The sequence below is a fragment of the Podarcis erhardii genome, assembly GCF_964252035.2.
Source record: "Podarcis erhardii genome assembly, chromosome: 13".
Taxonomy (NCBI): Eukaryota; Metazoa; Chordata; class Lepidosauria; order Squamata; family Lacertidae; genus Podarcis; species Podarcis erhardii.
The window spans coordinates 2099667-2117666 of NC_138502.1; the positions used below are offsets into that span (position 1 = coordinate 2099667).

Genomic DNA, 18000 nt, shown 5'->3' on the forward strand with positions numbered 1-18000 from the left:
TGAAGCAAAGTTCTTAACCTGAGGTACTATTTCTGGGTTAGCGGAGTGTGTAACCTGAAGCGTATGTAACCCGAGGTACCACTGTGGTCATTAGGCCTGGCACCCCTAGCCAGATCCTGTTTCTTCAAATTAAGAGCTAATTTCACGTGATTCATTGCTGCCTTGCTCCTGTCAGGGCACCTAAATGCAAACCAGGCCTAAACGCAAACCAGAATCGCTGCGTAACACACAACGCTTTCGCAGAACGGACGTGCGGTCGATGGTTTTGCCTTTTATTTCCTTTCCCAACCCAAAGGTGACTCAGGCTGGGGCGGCCAGGTCCTCGTCCTCCTCTTTTGCGGGTTCCCATTTCGGAGGGGGCCCCTGCTACTGTTTCACCGGGCGGTACACCCAGTCCGAGACGGCGGCCGGCTCAGGCCAGGAATACCGCGGTTTGGCGCTGGGGGTTTCCGTCGGTGCCATCCCTGGCAAAGGGCCGCCGCCGATGCTGTGTAACCGGGGTGCCGCCGGTGGCGACAGCGGACTGTTGAGCAGCTGCTCCGGTTCGGCGCGCGATTTCCGCCGGGAGGATTCCCGAGGCTCGTACTCGATCGGCTGCTCTTCCGGCGTGGTCACGATGGTCCCTCGCCGCCGGTAGCTTCTCTCCGGGCTGCCTGACCGGCTCGCCGGCGGCGTTTGGGGGTGCACCGGGTAGATGTAGACTTTGGTAGGCCTGCGCCCCGTCGTCCCGGGGTATTCGGCCTCCGGCGCGGAGCGGTACTGGTTATCGCTTGCCGGCAACCTCGAGAAGTAATCAGGGTTTACCGCCATGCTGTTCCGGTGATCGTTGCTGCTGCCCGAGGCCAGCATGGGGTCGGAGGAGCCGCAGGCGACGTCTCGGCAGCGGGTGACAGGGGAAGGTGCTGAGGACGTGCGCGGGCGCTGCCGGGGGTCGCAGTCGCAGGTGCAGCACCGCAGAGCGTGGCACGGCAGGTAATCAGGGCAGGGACGCCGGCCAATGCGCTGGTGCTCTCTGCAGGGAAAAGGTTCGTTCTGCAAGTTCATGGTGACCTTCAGCGGCTCCAGGGTGCAGTGGAGGCAGCGGCGGTGCGGCGAAGAGCTTTCTCGCCGGCGTCGGCGAGGGAGGGTCTGGTCGGACCACTGTGCCGCCAGCCGCCGGGATTGGGTTCTCCTCGTCTTGGGGGTGGCGCACATTTTTGACGTCTCGGGTTCTGGGAAGAGAAAGCAAAGTGGCCTCAGTGGCAAAGATTGAACTCTCTTAAAATGTTGCATTTGAATAATGGCGAACAACTGTCCTGTTTCAATGGGCTTGTTTATCATATACTATGGGTAGGCAAACTAAGGCCCGGGGGCTGGATCCGGCCCAATCTCCAGCCTGCGGATGGTCCGGGAACCAGCGTGTTTTTACAGGAGTGGAATGTGTGCTTTTTATCTAAAATGCATCTCTGGGTTATTTGTGGGGCATAGGAATTCGTTCATATTTTTTCCCCAAAATATAGTCCGGCCCCCCACAAGGTCTGAGGGACAGTGGACCGGCCCCCTGCTGAAAAGGTTTGCTGACCCCTGTCATATACAGTGGATCCTTGCTTCTCAAACGGCTTAGTTGACGAACAAATCGGCACCCGAACGCTGAAAACCCGGAAGTGAGTGTTTCGGTTTCCGAACGTCTTTTGGAAGCCGAACGTCCAATGCCACTGTCGGCTATTGTTTCCGGGGCACCTGCGCCAATCGGAAGCCGTGCCTTGGTTTTCAAACATTTCAGAAGTCAAATGGACTTCTGGGATGGATTAAGTTCAAGAACCAAGGTTCCGCTGTAGTTGAATCAGGGTTCTTTTGACTCTCCTTGACTGGAGCTTTTTGAGCAGAGGGTAGCCAATTGCCTGACAGGGATTCTGTAGCTGTGATTCGTGTGCTAAAGGGGGCTGGACTGGATTAAAGGGGGCTGGACTAGATGACCCCATGGGTCCCTTACAATTCTACAAACCTATGGGCCTATGACCTCACAAGCTGGACTGTCCTTCATGCAGGTTTTTAAACAGAGGTGGGGTGCCCATCTCAGTGGCGGACTTTGGGCTCTCAAATTTCAGCAGCAACCGTGCAACACTAAAATTTTGCACCGCCCGCCCCTCGACCTCCAATCTACATCATGGTTGTGGCGACCCCCGGCAGGTGGGTGCCCAGTACAGCCAAAAATTGTTGCTCTTAAACCGCCTCTGGCTATCTTCCTAGCGATTCTTCACCTGTGATTCCTCACTTCAGGGGGTTGGACTAGATGACCACTTGGGAACCCATTCTGACTCTTAAGATTCTATGAATGTAGCAATGTATTTCTATTGCGAGTAGCTGTACTTTATGATCAGTTTCATTCCAGATGTTTTGCTGTTGTTGTTTTTTATCAGAACCAGCCTCAGCCTCCCTTCTTCAAACTGTATTTTACTTCAGTCAAATTAATGTACCGTTTTGTTGTGAAGAACGGACAAACCTCATAGAATCATAGAGTTGGAAGAGACCACAAGGGCCATCGAGTCCAACCCCCTGCCAAGCAGGAAACACCATCAGAGCACTCCTGACATATGGTTGAAGCATTTTACGAAAACTCAGAGCAAACCGTTAACATTACCGGTTAGAAAACTGATATCCGAAAGACGGTTAGAATCAATGGTAAAGTCAAGGTAACCATTAGGCCCAGTCGTGGCCGACTCTGGCGTTGCGGCGCTCATCTCGCTTTATTGGCCGAGGGAACCGGCATACAGCTTCCAGGTCATGTGGCCAGCATGACTAAACCGCTTCTGGCGAACCAGAGCAGCGCACGGAAACGCCGTTTACCTTCCCGCTGGAGTGGTACCTATTTATCTACTTGCACTTTGACGTGCTTTTGAACTGCTAGGTTGGCAGGAGCTGGGACTGAGCAACAGGAGCTCACCCCGCAGCGGGGATTCGAACCACCGACCTTATGATCAACAAGTCCTAGGCTCTGTGGTTTAACCCACAGCGCCACCCACATCCCAGAATCAATGGTAGCTAAAATAAATAAATCGAGGACTTTTAGCCTCTCGGTGTCTGCGTAGACCGGTCTGATCAAAAATGTTTTGCAGCTAAAAGGAGTACAGCAATTGTTCCTGACTAAGGTCAAGTGGCGGGGAGTTCCAAAGTGAACTTAAAGATCAATTTCTGACAAGTGCGGAAACTTTTCAGTAATATTACGGCTCGCAAATATAATCTTTCAAAATGGCAACCAAAGGACCATTGGGTTCCAATGCAGCAAACAAAAGGTTTGCGGAAATTAAGTATGTGGTTCCTCAGGGTTTAATCTTATCCCCATTGCTATTCAACATCTACATGCCTGGGATAAGGCTGTTGGTAGAACAAGAGACTCTAAAATTCAGGGTTGTGGGTTCGAGTCCCTGTGGGATGCTCTCACAGGGGAGACTCCCCTGATGCCTTCATTATACATTTTTAGGCACCAGGCAAAAACTTTCCTCTCAGACCGGCTGACATTCCATGCCCTTTTAAATGTTTTTTTTTTTGGGGGGGGGGAGGGAATTATTGGTTTGTTTCTGTTCGTATTTTTATTATTTCATGGTTTTGATATCGCAGTTTTGTGTTGTGAACCGCCCTGACGGATGAAGTTTGGTGTACAAATTTAACGTTGTAAGAATTCTAAGGTCTCAAATATAAATTGAATGTTCACAAATGTACAAGGCAAACACATACATAAGTATATAAACCATATGTCTGAGATAGTAAAGGTAAAGGTAAAGGGAGCCCTGACCGTTAGGTCCAGTCGTGGCCGACTCTGGGGTTGCGGCGCTCATCTCGCTTTCCTGGCCAAGGGAGCCGGCGTACAGCTTCCGGGTCATGTGGCCAGCATGACTAAGCTGCTTCTGGCGAACCAGAGCAGTGCATGGAAATGCTGTTTACCTTCCTGCCGGAGTGGTACCTCTTTATCTACTTGCACTCTGACATGCTTTCGAACTGCTAGGTTGGCAGGAGCAGGGACCGAGCAACGGGAGCTCACCCCATCACGGGGATTCGAACCGCTGACCTTCCGATCAGCAAGCCCTAGGCTCAGTGGTTTAGACCACAGTGCCGCCCACGTCCCAGTGCGTATACTTTTGACTCTCTCAATGACCTCAAATATTCCTCTGCAGTAAGGGAGGAAAATGGGGAAAACCTTCCCATTGTCTTTTTGCTTGCAAATCCTGTCTTAAGGATGTGATGTGTAGGAATAGGGTGAGCCTTTGACCTGGACTCAGGAACTAAAGTATTAACTGTCACAAAAGAATGGCCAGGCTGCCCAGGTAAAGCAATCAGGGACCATTATCAGGTACCCTGGCAGACAGGATTTCTGCTGTAGACTGCCTCCTTCTGTGATGTATGCATGATGTTTTGGGCTACAGGGTGGGCAATTTCAAGAGTCTCTATAAGGGCCTGTGCCTCCTCATTCTGGGTCCCTCCTGCCTCCTGCGTGGGCAGAGTGGGGACCCTGTTGCAACAGTTTAATAAAGATCAGACTTACTAGCTGCTTTGTTTCTCAATATTCTCTGGTTAGCCTCTGTTCTTTTCTCCTACCGATAGGGAACCCACTTAAGGACTCTATACGGGCTCTTGGAGACCCCATAAGGGAAAAGGAGCAGGGGTTTTGTTTCTTATAACAAAATTAAGTTGTTGTTTTTTTTACCAAAGACTATGTTTTTTCTTAATAAGACTAGGGGTTTTTTTAACCAAAAAATTAGGTTTAAAATTGGGGCTCGTCTTATACATGGGTAGTGCTGAGGGGGTGTTTTCTTAATTTGGAGTCCCCCAAAATAGTGTGTGTCGTATATATGGGGGGCGTCTTATACACATCAAAACACGGTAAATTATAATTTGAATTTGCTGGTGACTCTATCCCATGGGTAGGCAAACTAAGGCCCAGGGGCCGGATCCAGCCCAATCACCTTCTAAATCTGGCCCACGGACAGTCCGGGAATCAGTGTGTTTTATGAGTAGAATGTGTCCTTTAATTTAAAATGCATCTCTGAGCAGGTTTTTTTTCTTATAATACAGTGGTGCCTCGCAAGACGAAATTAATCCGTTCCACGAGTCTCTTCGTCTTGCGGTTTTTTCGTCTTGCGAAGCACGGCTATTAGCGGCTTAGCGGCTTTAAGAAAAAGGAAACAAACTAGCAAGAACTCGCAAGACGTTTTCGTCTTGCGAAGCAAGCCCATAGGGAAATTCGTCTTGCGAAGCACCTCAGAAAACAGAAAACTCTTTCGTCTAGCAAGTTTTTCGTCTTGCGAGGCATTCGTCTTGCGGGGCACCACTGTATTCATAAATGAGAATAAAACGTCCCCATAAAGGCATAAACTCACCCTTCGCGCAGATCGTTCCAATCAATGTCCCAAGCAGGCAGCAGAAATAATAGCAGGCCTGGAGGGAGAAGAGGAAGGTGAAGGATTATAGGGGGCCAAGTCAGACGGCTGGTGGCCCCTGGGACTCAGCTGAGGCCTCTGGCCTGGCCTGGCAGCTGCCATATCCTGAATCCAGCCGCCGGGTCCATACAGCCCCATACTGCCAATTCTGACTGGCAGAGGCCGCTCAAGGCAGTTTCCCAGCAGCAGCAGCAGCAGCAGCCTGTTCTTTTCAAACACTGCCCGGGTTTGGAGTATCTAACCAGGACAGGATCAGACCAAAAGGGATGCCTTCTAGTCCAGCGTCCTGGTCTCAAAGTGGCCTGGGGAGGAAACCCGAAAGCAGGATTCGAACACAACTCTTCCTCCTCCAGTGTTCAGAAGCATTGCGCCTCCAACCATGGGGGGCACAGCCAATATTATTTTATGAATGTTTTGTTATGTTACGGGGAAATTGGAAGGGGGTGAGAGCAGGGGCGTACGAAGGGGTGCGTGGTTGGGGTGGTCCGACCCGGGTGCCATCCCAGAGTGGGGTGACAAAATCCCCTCTGGGTCGATCGCGCCGCCCCAATGCGCCGGGTTCAGGAGCAGCTAGCTCTGCCACTGGAGGCAAAGACAACAAGACTACAAATGGAGCGATTCACTGATCAATGCATATATGTATTGGCTCAATGGGAAAACTCTAGAAATCCATAAGAAATCACTCGTCGTGAAGGAAGAACGGCAGATGAAATTAATGGACTATGCAGAATTAGACAAAATGACAGGAAGGATTTGAAACCTGCAGGACCAGAGATTTACAGAAGATTGGCAGAAGTATACAAACTATTTGAGAAGCAATTGTAACCAACAAGTTACGCTAGTAGGACGACAAGAAGTTTTGTAAGGAGAAATATACGAAACGTGACAAACTCGATAGAGAATAGAGATATTGCTTATGAGTTTTAAATGTAATAGGGGAAGTAAGAAATGCGAACGTTCTTTTGGAAGCTGAATGTCCGACGGGGCTTCCGATTGGCTGCAGGAGCTGCTTCCTGCAGCCAATCAGAAGATGCGATTTGGTTTCCGAACGTTTCGGAAGCCGAACGGACTTCCGGAGCGGATTCTGCTCGACTTCCGAGGTACGACTGTACAACCTTTTAGAAGACGTATGAAGGCAGCCCTGTAAGTTTTTAAATGTTTTATTATGCTTTTATATACCGTATTTTTCGCTCTATAAGACGCACCAGACCATAAGACGCACCTAGTTTTTGGAGGACAACAAGAAAATATATTCTGAATCTCAGAAGCCAGAACAACAAGAGGGTTCGCTGCGCAGCGAAAGCAGCAATCCCTCTTGCTGTTCTGGCTTCTGGGATAGCTGCGCAGCCTGCATTCGCTCCATAAGACGCACACACATTTCCCCTTACTTTTTAGGAGGGAAAAAGTGAGTCTTATAGAGCAAAAAATACGGTATGTAGGAAGCCGCCCAGATGGCTATCAGATGGCTGGGATAATAATAATAATACAGTGGTACCTCTGGTTGTGAACGGGATCCGTTCCGGAGGCCCGTTCACAACATGAGCAGAACACAACCCACATCTGTGCATGCGCAGGTTGCGATTCGCCGCTTCTGCGAATGCGCATGACGTCATTTTGTTTTTGTTTTTGTTTTAAATAATATTTATTAAAGTTTCAAATGTTACAAAAAGAGTTAATTCCAGGTTAAACAAAAACTTAATAACAGATCACAATAAAGAAAGAAGAGAATAGAAAAGGATTTTTTTTTATAAAAAACATAAAAATAGAAACAATTAAAAAACACAACGAACCTTCCCATAACTTATCTTTCATTTGCTTGTTTCCTTGACCTCCTCACACCTCCCTTTTTTGTATTCTAGTTCGGTTAGCTATTTCAGCAAATCCTTTCCATCTTTCCCAATTTTTATCCTATAATTTATCTTAATATAATGTAACTTTACCTTTCCTCCTTTCATCCATTAACAATCTATTTTTACTTAATCCTTTATAATATTTCTGCTAAAGCCACATAACTTCATTCCAGCCTCCTTCTAACATTCCTTAATTTTACAATGTTTCTGTAAATAAACTTTCAATTTCTTCCAATCTTCTTCCACCGACTCTTCTCCCTGGTCTCGGATTCTGCCAGTCATTTCCGCCAGCGCATGACGTCATTTTGAGTGTCTGCACATGCGCAAGCGGCAAAACCTGGAAATAACCCTTTCTGAAAACACTCAACCTGAAGCAAACGTAACATGAGGTATGACTGTAATAATAATAATAATAATAATAATAATAATAATAATAATAATAATAATGGAATAAAAGGTAAAGGGTCCCCTGACCAATAGGTCCAGTTATGGCTGACTCTGGGGTTGCAGCGCTCATCTCGCTTTACTGGCCGAGGGGGCCGGCGTACAGCTTCCGGGTCATGTGGCCAGCAGGACTAAGCCACTTCTGGCAAACGGAAACGCCGTTTCCCTTCCCGCCGGAGCGGTACCTATTTATCTACTTGCACTTGGACGTGCTTTCGAACTGCTAGGTTGGCAGGAGCAGGGACTGAGCAACGGGAGCTCACCCCGTCACAGGGATTTGAACCGCCGACCTTCTGATTGGCAAGTCCTAGGCTCTGTGGTTTAACCCACAGCGCCACCTGCGTCCCTTTCTGTAATGGAATAGGGCGTCCTTATTTTCATCAGATAAATGCGGGAGGGTATGGAACAGGATGCTGGCCTCGACGGGCCTCATCCTGCAGGTACTTCCGGCTTGTAGGGACAGAGCATCCCAGCACCACCAGATTTGTGGCTCCACAAAGACCTCCAGTCCCCTTGCCCGCCAGCGCTTCAGGGGCCTGATTCAGGCCCTCCCTCCCCGCAAATGGACGCCAACGGCCCCCTCACCGCTGCGGCCAGCTTCAGCGCCAGATGGACCAGGACGATCAATGCGACCAGGATGGCGATGGTTTCGTGGAGCTCCAGGCAGCATCCCTCGGGGGATGGGTGGCAGTGGAAGCTGGACTCCCCCATGGGAGAGGCGACTGGGCCAGCAGCTGGCTGGCTGAGCCCCACATCCCCACCGGCCTCCACGCCCAGGGGCACAGGGCAGGGCAGCTGTCCAGCCGGCAGGAGCTAATGGCCAGCCGGGGAGGCTGAGGGGAAAGGGGGTTTGTGATGCAGTTGCCCTGGCAGCTGGGAGGGGATTGTGACGTGGCGGGAGGGGGGGCAAGAGGCAAATGGGCCTCTGTGGGGAGGTGGTCTCTCTATAGGGGACATGGAGGGAGGCCATGGAGGAGGGATGCAAGTGTGATAGGAATTTTGAGGTCTTTGTTGTTGTGGTTTAGTCGTTTAGTCATGTCCGACTCTTCGTGACACCCTGGACCAGAGCACGCCAGGCACTCCTGTCTTCCACTGCCTCCCGCAGTTTGGTCAGACTCATGCTGGTAGCTTTGAGAACACTGTCCCACCATCTCGTCCTCTGTCTTCCCCTTCTCCTTGGGCCTTCCATCTTTCCCAACATCAGGGTCTTTTCCAGGGAGTCTTCTCTTCTCATGAGGGGGCCAAAGTCTTGGAGCCTCAGCTTCAGGATCTGTCCTTCCAGTGAGCACTCAGGGCTGATTTCCTTCCGAATGGAGAGGTTGGATCTTCTTGCAGTCCATGGGACTCTCAAGAGTCTCCTTTGAGGTCTTAGTTATATGTTAGATGTTCATAAGTAAGAAAAGAACTCACTCTAAAACTCACCCACAGGTGGTACCTAATACCAAGAAAACTAGCGCTAATACGCCCACATGCCACGTGACCTGGGTCATGTGGCCAGCATGACTAAGCCGCTTCTGGTGAACCAGAGCAGCGCACAGAAACACTGTTTACCTTCAGTACCTATTGATCTACTTGCATTTTGACGTCCTTTTGAACTGCTAGGTTGGCAGGAGCTGGGACCGAGCAACGGAAGCCCACCCTGTCATGGGGATTCGAACCACCAACCTTCTGATTGGCAAGCCCTAGGCTAAGTGGCTATTGTGGTTTTCAGATTCAGATGGTGGGAATTCTCGTGCTGGCCCGAAATACACCACCTTTGCCACCAGATGGCACCAGCAAGCTATGGAATAACCCTTATCTGTGTCTGGCCTCCTTCCTGCTTTTTAACCCATGAGATTTTTGCCTGTTTCACAGAACACAAACTGGCCACCCGATCGGATGCCTCCAGCCCATCCTGCTCTACCCACTAGGCGCCACTTCCTCCTTTCCCTCCCTCTGGCTCTGCTCCCTCCCATGAGGACCTGGGTTCGAATGTGGGTTGAATCTGGGCTCAGGCAAAGTTTTGGGACTGAATGAACCGTCATGGATGATGACTTCTCTCAAGAACGGGACAGTGCGATTGCCGCTCTGTGTCTTGATTTCTTGGCAGCTTCTGCTGATTCCTGAATAATATTATAATATATTATAATATTATTCCTGAATAGTATTAGCAACTATAATTTGCGGGTGGCACTGTGGGTTAAACCACAGAGCCTAGTAGGACTTGCTGATCAGAAGGTCACCCGCGATGGGGTGAGCTCCCGTTGCTCGGTCCCTGCTCCTGCCAACCTAGATGTTCGAAAGCACCTCAAAGTGCAAGTAGATAAATAGGTACCGCTCCGGCGGGAAGGTGAACGGCGTTTCCGTGCGCTGCTCTGGTTCACCAGAAGCAGCGGGACACAGCGCTGGGATAAAGGGACTGTCCCGCCAAATAAGGGACGGTTGACAGTTATGCTCCTGGTGTGGGAGCTTCATCTTACGGATCACGAGGGAAACGGACAGCGGAGACCTGTTTTCGCGGCTCATAAAGAGCCGTTTGAGAATCACCTTGTTGAATTTTGCATTGGTCCGTCGAGCAAGAAATCTGTAGAGCTTGACCAGGAGCCGAAGGTAGATATCCTGACTCTTTGGGAATGTAAGAAAGTAAAAAACCTCTGGGAAATGATATATAATGAGATGAAAAAGATGTTGAAATATACATTAAAAAAAACACAACCAGAAGCATTTTTACTTCGTATTATAAGTGAGGATATTAATAGACAGGATGTTAAATTGTTTTTATACGCAAAAACAGCGGCAAGAGTATTGTTGGCCCAGAAATGGAAGCAAGAAGACAAAAGAAGAATTGCAGACAAAAATAATGGACTACACAGAATCGGACCAAATGACAGGAAGGATTCGAAACCTGCGGGACCAGAGATTCACAGAAGATTGGAAGAAATATATGAACTGTTTGAAGAGCAACTGTAATCAGCAAATTACGCTAGCAGGACTACAAGAAGTTTTGTAAGGAGAAATATATGAAATATTGCAAAGAAGAGAGACATTAGTTATAATATTTAAATATAACAGTGAAAGTAAGAAATGTAAATTAAGTGATAAGATTGGAAAATTTTCAGATGTGATTGATGGAAGTAAAAAAAAAGTGTATAAGATATAAAAGTATGTTTAATAATTGTTAAAAATGTTATGTTAAAAAACTAATAAAAATATATTTTTAAAAAATATCCTGACTCTTAGGCTCTTTGCGTCGAACCTTCCGGTCCCATGGCAGCGTCAGCGGCGCCCGGGGAAAAAGAGCCCAACTCTACAATTCTGTGATTATGTGAAAATCTCCCTCTCTCTCTCTCTCTCTCACACACACACACACACACAAACAACTGACAAATATAGCAGATTCCCCCCCCCCGCTTTTCCCCACAGCAAACAATAAAATGTGTCTCATGACCCACATGACAGCGGGAGAAAATTCGTGTGAACGGGCAGGCGGACAAGTGAGCACATGCCGGGATCAGTCGCCACACCTTCAAGAACCTAAAATTTGCATCAGTCCCAGAACGAGAAATAAACAAGAAATATCCTCAGTAGAGCAAGCCACAGAACGGAAAACACTGTTGGAATGGGGGGAATTTGCAGAGTGTAATCTATTTTTTAAAAAAAATAATATTTATTAAAGTTTTGAAAGTTACAGAAAAAAAAAAGAAAAAGAATTAAACATAACAAAACCATACAATACAATACAAAGACAAAAATACTACATATATATAACAAAAATAAAACTAAAAAAACTAAAAAAAACACATCCAATACTTTCAATGTTATTAACTTTCTTTTACTTGTTTCAGCGACCTCCTCACACCTCCCTTTTTTTGTATTCCACTTCGATTAATTGTTTCAGCAAATCCTTTCCATCTTCCTCAATTTTCTGTCCTATCATTTAACTTGACAAATTCTAACATTTTTTTCCCCTTTAATCCATTTACAGTCTATTGTACTTAATTCTTTATAACATTTCTGCTAAAGGCATGTAACATGGAATTGGCGGAAATGACTGGCAGAATCCGAGACCAGGGAGAAGAGATGGTGGAAGAAGATTGGAAGAAATGTAAAGATTATCTACAGAAATATTGTAAAATTAAGGAATGTTAGAAAGATGTTGGAATGAAGTTGCAGAGTGTAATCTAAAGCGATTCTAGGCTGAAATCTAATATCTTGATCGAGGGAAGTCATAGACCTATCTTGCCCTGGTCAGACCACACCTTAGTAAAGATCAGGCTTACGAGCTGCTTTGCTTCTCAATATTCTCTGGTTGGCCTCTGTTCTTTTCTCCTACCAATAGGGAACCTATGTAAGGACTCTATATGGGCTCTTGGAAACCCCATAAGGGGAAAAGGGCAGAGTTTATTTACAACACTAGGAGCCACCAATAGCCCTCTCCACCACGAATCTGACCTCTTTTAAAGTCACCTAGATTTGTGGCAGTCACCGTGGGAGGGAGTTGTTGTTGTTGTTATTTAATTGAATTTATATACCACCCTATACCCGGAGGTCTCAGAGTGGTTCACATAAAAATATTGCAGTATATAAGATAAAAATAAAAGTCTGAAACCCCACAGGAAAAAGTCCTGAAACCATTTTATCCCTCCCAAACTGACCTCAAATATTTCTCTGCAAGGTCAAAGGAAAATGGAAAAGCCTCCCCATTGTCTTTTCGGTTCACAAATCCTGTCTTAAGGGTATGTCTGTGTATGAATAGAGTGAGCCTGTGACCTGGCTCAGGAATAAGTATTTGTCATTACAAAAGACTGGCCAGGCTTCCCAGGGTATCCAATCAAGTGACCATTAACAGGTAACCTGCCAGACAGGAAGTAAACAATGCACTCAGATTTCTGCTGTAGACCGCCCTTTCTGTGATGTAGGTATGATGTTTCTGGGGGTGGCCTTGGACTCCAGGGCTGGCAATTTCAAATGTCTATATAAGGGCGGCCACACCTGGGTTCGGGGTCCTCCTCCTTTCTTGCGTGTGAAGGGAGCACCCTGTTGCAACAGATCAATAAAGATCAGGCTTACTAGCTGCTTTGCTTCTCAATATTCTCTGGTTGGCCTCTGTTATTTTCTCCTACCAATAGGGAACCGATGTAAGGACTCTATACGGGCTCTTGGATACCCCATAAGGGAAAAAGGGCAATTTTTCTTATAACATTTCTTTAGCTGCTTTCTTGAACTAGATGAGTTTTGGGTTCAGTTCTATCCTCAAAGATTTAGGCTCCAACCCTTAACCCTGGATACCAGGGACTCTGGGACGAAACTCCAGCAAAGTCAATGGGACTTGCTTCTGAGTAGCTGTGTTAGGCTTGCACTGTGAAAGTGGGCGAGGGCTGGCGAGGAAATTGGGGCGGCAGTGTGCGTGTGTTTAACCGCAATAATTCTCCCCATCCTTTCTTGTCGAAGCAGGAGATCTGTTCATCAACAGCACCCACACACAGGCAGACAGGAACGAGGAGGTGAAATGGGAAGGGATCCGACTGTTTTTCTCTCCCCTCCTTTCAAAGTCCTTCTGTCTGCAGAAGATCTCAGCTGAGCCACTTAGTGGGGCGGGCAAGTGAAAGCCAGGGACCAGAAGACCAGGTCTTGCAGCCACTCTACCTTGGAAGATTCAGGGCAGGCCAAAGGAAGCCCTTTTTCATGCATTGCGGACTGTGGAACTCCCTGCCACAGGAGGGAGTGATGGCGGCCACCAAGCTGGGTGGCTTTAAAAGAGGGCAGGACAAATTCATGGAGGGCTACCGATGGCTACTAGCCAGCATTGCTGTGCTTTGCCTCCACCGCCAGAAGAAGAGATGCTTCTGAATGCCAGTTGCTTGAAACCGCAGAGCGGTCTTGTGTTCGAATCCTGCCCGGTTGGCCTCTATCAGGACAGGAGGCTGGATGAATCCCGTTGGGAGAGGGGGAGAAAAGCTTATTCAAGCACTCTATCACTTTCAGAAAACCTGGAGACTTGGAAGGAAGGAAGGAAGGAAGGAAGGAAGGAAGGAAGGAAAGAGAAAGAAAGAAAGAAAGAAAGAAAGAAAGAAAGAAAGAAAGAAAGAAGGAGGAAGGAAGGAAGGAAGGAAGGAAGGAAGGAAGGAAGGAAGGAAGGAAGGAAAGAAAGAAAGAAAGAAAGAAAGAAAGAAAGAAGGCAGGCAGGAAAGAAAGAAGGAAGGAAGGAAGGAAGGAAGGAAGGAAGGAAGGAGGAAGGAAGGAAGGAAGGAAGGAAAAGAAAAGAAAGAGCAGATTCTAGCGCCCCTTGCAGGAATGGGCCCTGGTGCGATTGCTGCAAAATTGCATCGTGGATAATCCTCGTCTGTCCCCCAGCCCCGGTAGGAACAGAATCTGACTTTGGGGCAATTCAGAGGAGCTATTCAAAGGGCAATTTATAGGCCACCCGTCGCTGTCGCTTTCCCCAGCTCCCGGATCAGGAAGGCGTTAAAGAGGCTGAGCCCATGAGAAAGAAGCTTTTAATTAACGTTGCTGCGGGGAAGCCTTGCTGAACGAAAGGGGGCTTACTCTGTGTGTGCAAAGATTAGACGAGGATCCTGGCCGGCGGGAGGGATTTTAACTCTGCTTCACCGAGAGCTGCAGGAAAAAAGCAATGTCTCAGCACTTGCGAGACGGAGTGTCCTGGAAGCCGCCAGATCTGTATGTTGCTGAGGTGGAGATATATAGCCAGGCAGCGCTCAAATCTCATGCCAGAGAGCAAAAAAAAGAAAAAAGAAAAAAAGGGGGGGTCAATGTTTTTCTCCATCCACTGAGGCCTGGACTAGGCAAAATATTTTTATTTTTTTAATTCTATTCTATTCTATTCTATTCTATTCTATTCTATTCTATTCTATTCTATTCTATTCTTTCTCCAAGGACCTCAAGGTGCCACTTACAAGCTCCTTCCACCTCTCCATTCAACCCCCCCACAACCACCACAACAACCCTGTGAGGGAGTCCTTTGAGGTTGAATCCTGACAAGACAGAAGTACGGGAGGCGGGCGGGTGTGGGGGACTCCCTGGTCCTGAATGGGACAACTGTGCCTCTGAAGGACCAGGTGCGCAGTCTGGGAGTCATTCTGGACTCACCGCTGTCCATGGAGGCGCAGGTCAGTTCTGTGTCCAGGGCAGCTGTTTATCAGCTCCATCTGGTGTGCAGGATGAGACCCTACCTGCCCACAGACTGTCTCTCCAGAGTGGTGCATGCTCTAGTTATCTCCCGCTTGGACTACTGCCATGCGCTCTACGTGGGGCTACCTTTAAAGGTGACCCGAAAACTACAACTAATCCAGAACGCGGCAGCTAGACTGATGAGTGGGGGTGGTCCCTGAGACCACATAACACCAGTCTTGAAAGACCTACATTGGCTCCCAGGATGTTTCCAAGCACAATTCAAAGTGTTGGTGCTGAGCTTGAAAGCCCTAAACGGCCTCAAAGGCCCAGTATCCCTGAAGGAGCATCTCCACCCCCATCGTTCTTTCCGGACACAGAGGTCCAGCTCTGAGGGCCTTCTGGCGGTTCCCTCCCTGCGAGAAGCCAAGTTACAGGGAACCAGGCAGAGGGCCTTCTCGGTGGTGGCGCCCATCCTGTGGAACGCCTTCCCTTCAGATGTCAAAGAGAAAAATAACTACCAAACTTTTAGAAGACATCTAAAGGCAGCCCTGTTTAGGGAAGCTTTTAATGTTTAATAGGTTATTGTATTTTGGTGTTTTGTTGGAAGCTGCCCAGAGTGGCTGGGGAAACTTAGCCAGATGGGCGGGGTATAAATAATAAATTATTATTATTATTATTATTATTATTATTATTATTATTATTATTATTATTCCCACTGTCAAACAGAGCCAAAGTTGTCCCCACGCCCTACGCCGCTGCCTTCTTGGGCACTTGATAATTTGCTGGGCTTTGCATTGCAACTTAATAGGCTTTGTGGCCTTCTCGGGTTGGTCTATAAGGCCTCAAGGTGTCTCATTCAAGGACGGCTTTCCGCCCGAACTCCCCTTTCTCACTCATGAGCTGGCGGGTGGCTTTCTATTTCCTTTCCTTTTCGCTTTGTCCTGAGAGCGAGTCAAAATAGGTGCTGCCGGGCCTGGGTGCGAATCTCGCCCTGCACCCTGGTCTGTGACAGGGTGTGACGGGGGTTTGGGGAAGCAGCGCCGCACAGGGTGGGGGTCGGATTTGGGCCGGGGTGGTGGTGACGGTAACATCTGCGCAGCTGGGTGTTCAGCAGCATCCGAGATGTGAAAAGCAGATGCTAATTATATCTACACAAACACACAGGCACACCCATCGCACTGCACATCAGGCTGTAGCCTGCAGGCCAGGAGAACTGGGGCGAGCGAAGGAGAATTTGCTTCTCCAACGCGGAGATAAGGAGGAGGAGAAGGAGGAGGAATGTGGGGGCTGTTTCGCAGTCCTGTGGGTGGTTTGACATGGGAGAGAGCGGTTCGGGGGCAAGCAGGCAGCCTGGGCTTCAAAAAAAGGGTTTCAGAGCCAAAAGGGGGTCGCCTAGGGCGAGCGGAAGCGAGAGCCTGGCCAACTCAATCTGAAATATACTCGGAGTCGAGAGTGGATTTCATGCGGGTGGCGCTGTGGTCTAAACCACAGAGCCTAGGGCTTGCCGATCAGAAGGTCAGAGGTTCAAATCCCCGTGATGGGGTGAGCTCCCGTTGCTCGGTCCCTGCTCCTGCCAACCTAGCAGTTCGAAAGCACATCAAAGTGCAAGTAGATAAATAGGTACCGCTCCGGTGGGAAGGTAAACGGCGTTTCCGTGCGCTGCTCTGGTTCGCCAGAAGCGGCTTAGTCATGCTGGCCACATGACCCGGAAGCTGTACGCTGGCTCCCTCGGCCAATAAAGCGAGATGAGCACAGCAACCCCAGAGTCGGTCAAGACTGGACCTAATGGTCAGGGGTCCCTTTACCTATTCAGCTCATAGTGGTGAGGAGGAATGGAAGTTCCCCCAGAATGTCTATTTTATATACATTATTTACACAATGGGCCCCATGTGATTGGCTAATTCCAGAATTCACCTGCAGGCCAATCAGGTTGTGGATTCACTTGCACCTGGAGCTGGATTGGGTTGCTCCTGTGGACCAATCAGATTGCTGCATTCTGGATCCTATTGTTCTAGGACCAATCAGACTGCTGCCTTTTGGATCCTATTCAACTCAGTACATAACACAATCCTTCGCTGAAATAAAAATTTTAAAAAACCCCTGGGCACATATGCTAAGGATACGAGCGGTGCTGTGGTCTAAACCACTGCCGATCAGAAGGTCGGTGGTTCGAATCCCCACAATGACGGGGTGAGCTCCCGTTGCTCTGTCCCTGCTCCTGCCCACCTAGCAGTTCGAAAGCACATCAAATTGCAAGTAGATAAATAGGTACCACTCCAGCGGGAAGCTAAACGGTGTTTCCGTGCGCTCTGGTTTCCATCACGGTGTTCCGTTGCACCAGAATCGGTTTAGTCCTGCCGGCCACATGACCCGGAAAGCTGCCTGTGGACAAACGCCGGCTCCCTCAGCCTGAAAGCGAGATGAGCGCAGCAACCCCTTAATTACCTTTTCCCTTTTGCAGGGGTGGTTGTGGCCCCAGAGGTGGTCGTGGGATTACCTACAGGGGGCGCTAAGAGGCAGTTTTATTGTTGAAAGGCTTGACTGCCCCTCCCTTTCCCGCTTCCTCCCCAGAGTTGAAGAAAGCCTGTTTTGGGGCGCAGGCCCGATACGAGTGCCTTGTGGCCGAAGTCCCCGCCGAAGAGAAAAGCAAGGAAGGTAATGGGAGGATGAGACTCCCATCTTGCGATGGACATGATCCGGCGTGCAGGGAGAAGCTGCTACTGCTGCAAATGAGGCGCAAGTGGGTGGTTTGGAAATGCCAGCAAGGCTGAACTTCTGCGTAACATTATTTATTTTGCTCCACATGCAGGCCACACCCTCATCAGGTACACCCTCTTCTTGTACACCTGTAACACCTAGAGAGGGGTCCTTTACCTTTACGTAAGTACACGCACCAGGACGCGGGTGGCGCTGTGGGTTAAACCACAGAGACTAGGACTTGCCGATCAGAAGGTCGGCGGTTCGAATCCCCGCGACGGGGTGAGCTCCCATTGCTCGGTCTCTGCTCCTGCCCACCTAGCAGTTCGAAAGCAGGTCAAAGTGCAAGTAGATAAATAGGTACCACTCTGGCGGGAAGGTAAACGGCGTTTCCGTGCGCTGCTCTGGTTCGCCAGAAGCGGCTTAGTCCTGCTGGCCACATGACCCGGAAGCTGTACGCCGGCTCCCTCGGCCAGTAAAGCGAG

The 18000-nt window shown here is 48.8% G+C and overlaps 1 protein-coding gene across 1 annotated transcript; it reads right to left on the minus strand.

The window, feature by feature from the left end:
• Positions 1-251: 251 nt before the first annotated feature.
• Positions 252-8548, minus strand: LOC309326778 (uncharacterized protein). The gene is made up of 3 exons (XM_081835784.1): positions 8294-8548; positions 5355-5412; positions 252-1211 (listed from the first exon to the last, which is right to left on the minus strand). The coding sequence occupies exons 1-3, from the start codon at positions 8417-8419 to the stop codon at positions 367-369; spliced, it is 1029 nt and encodes a 342-aa protein (XP_081691910.1). The 5' UTR covers positions 8420-8548; the 3' UTR covers positions 252-366.
• Between the last annotated feature and the right edge of the window lie 9452 nt (positions 8549-18000).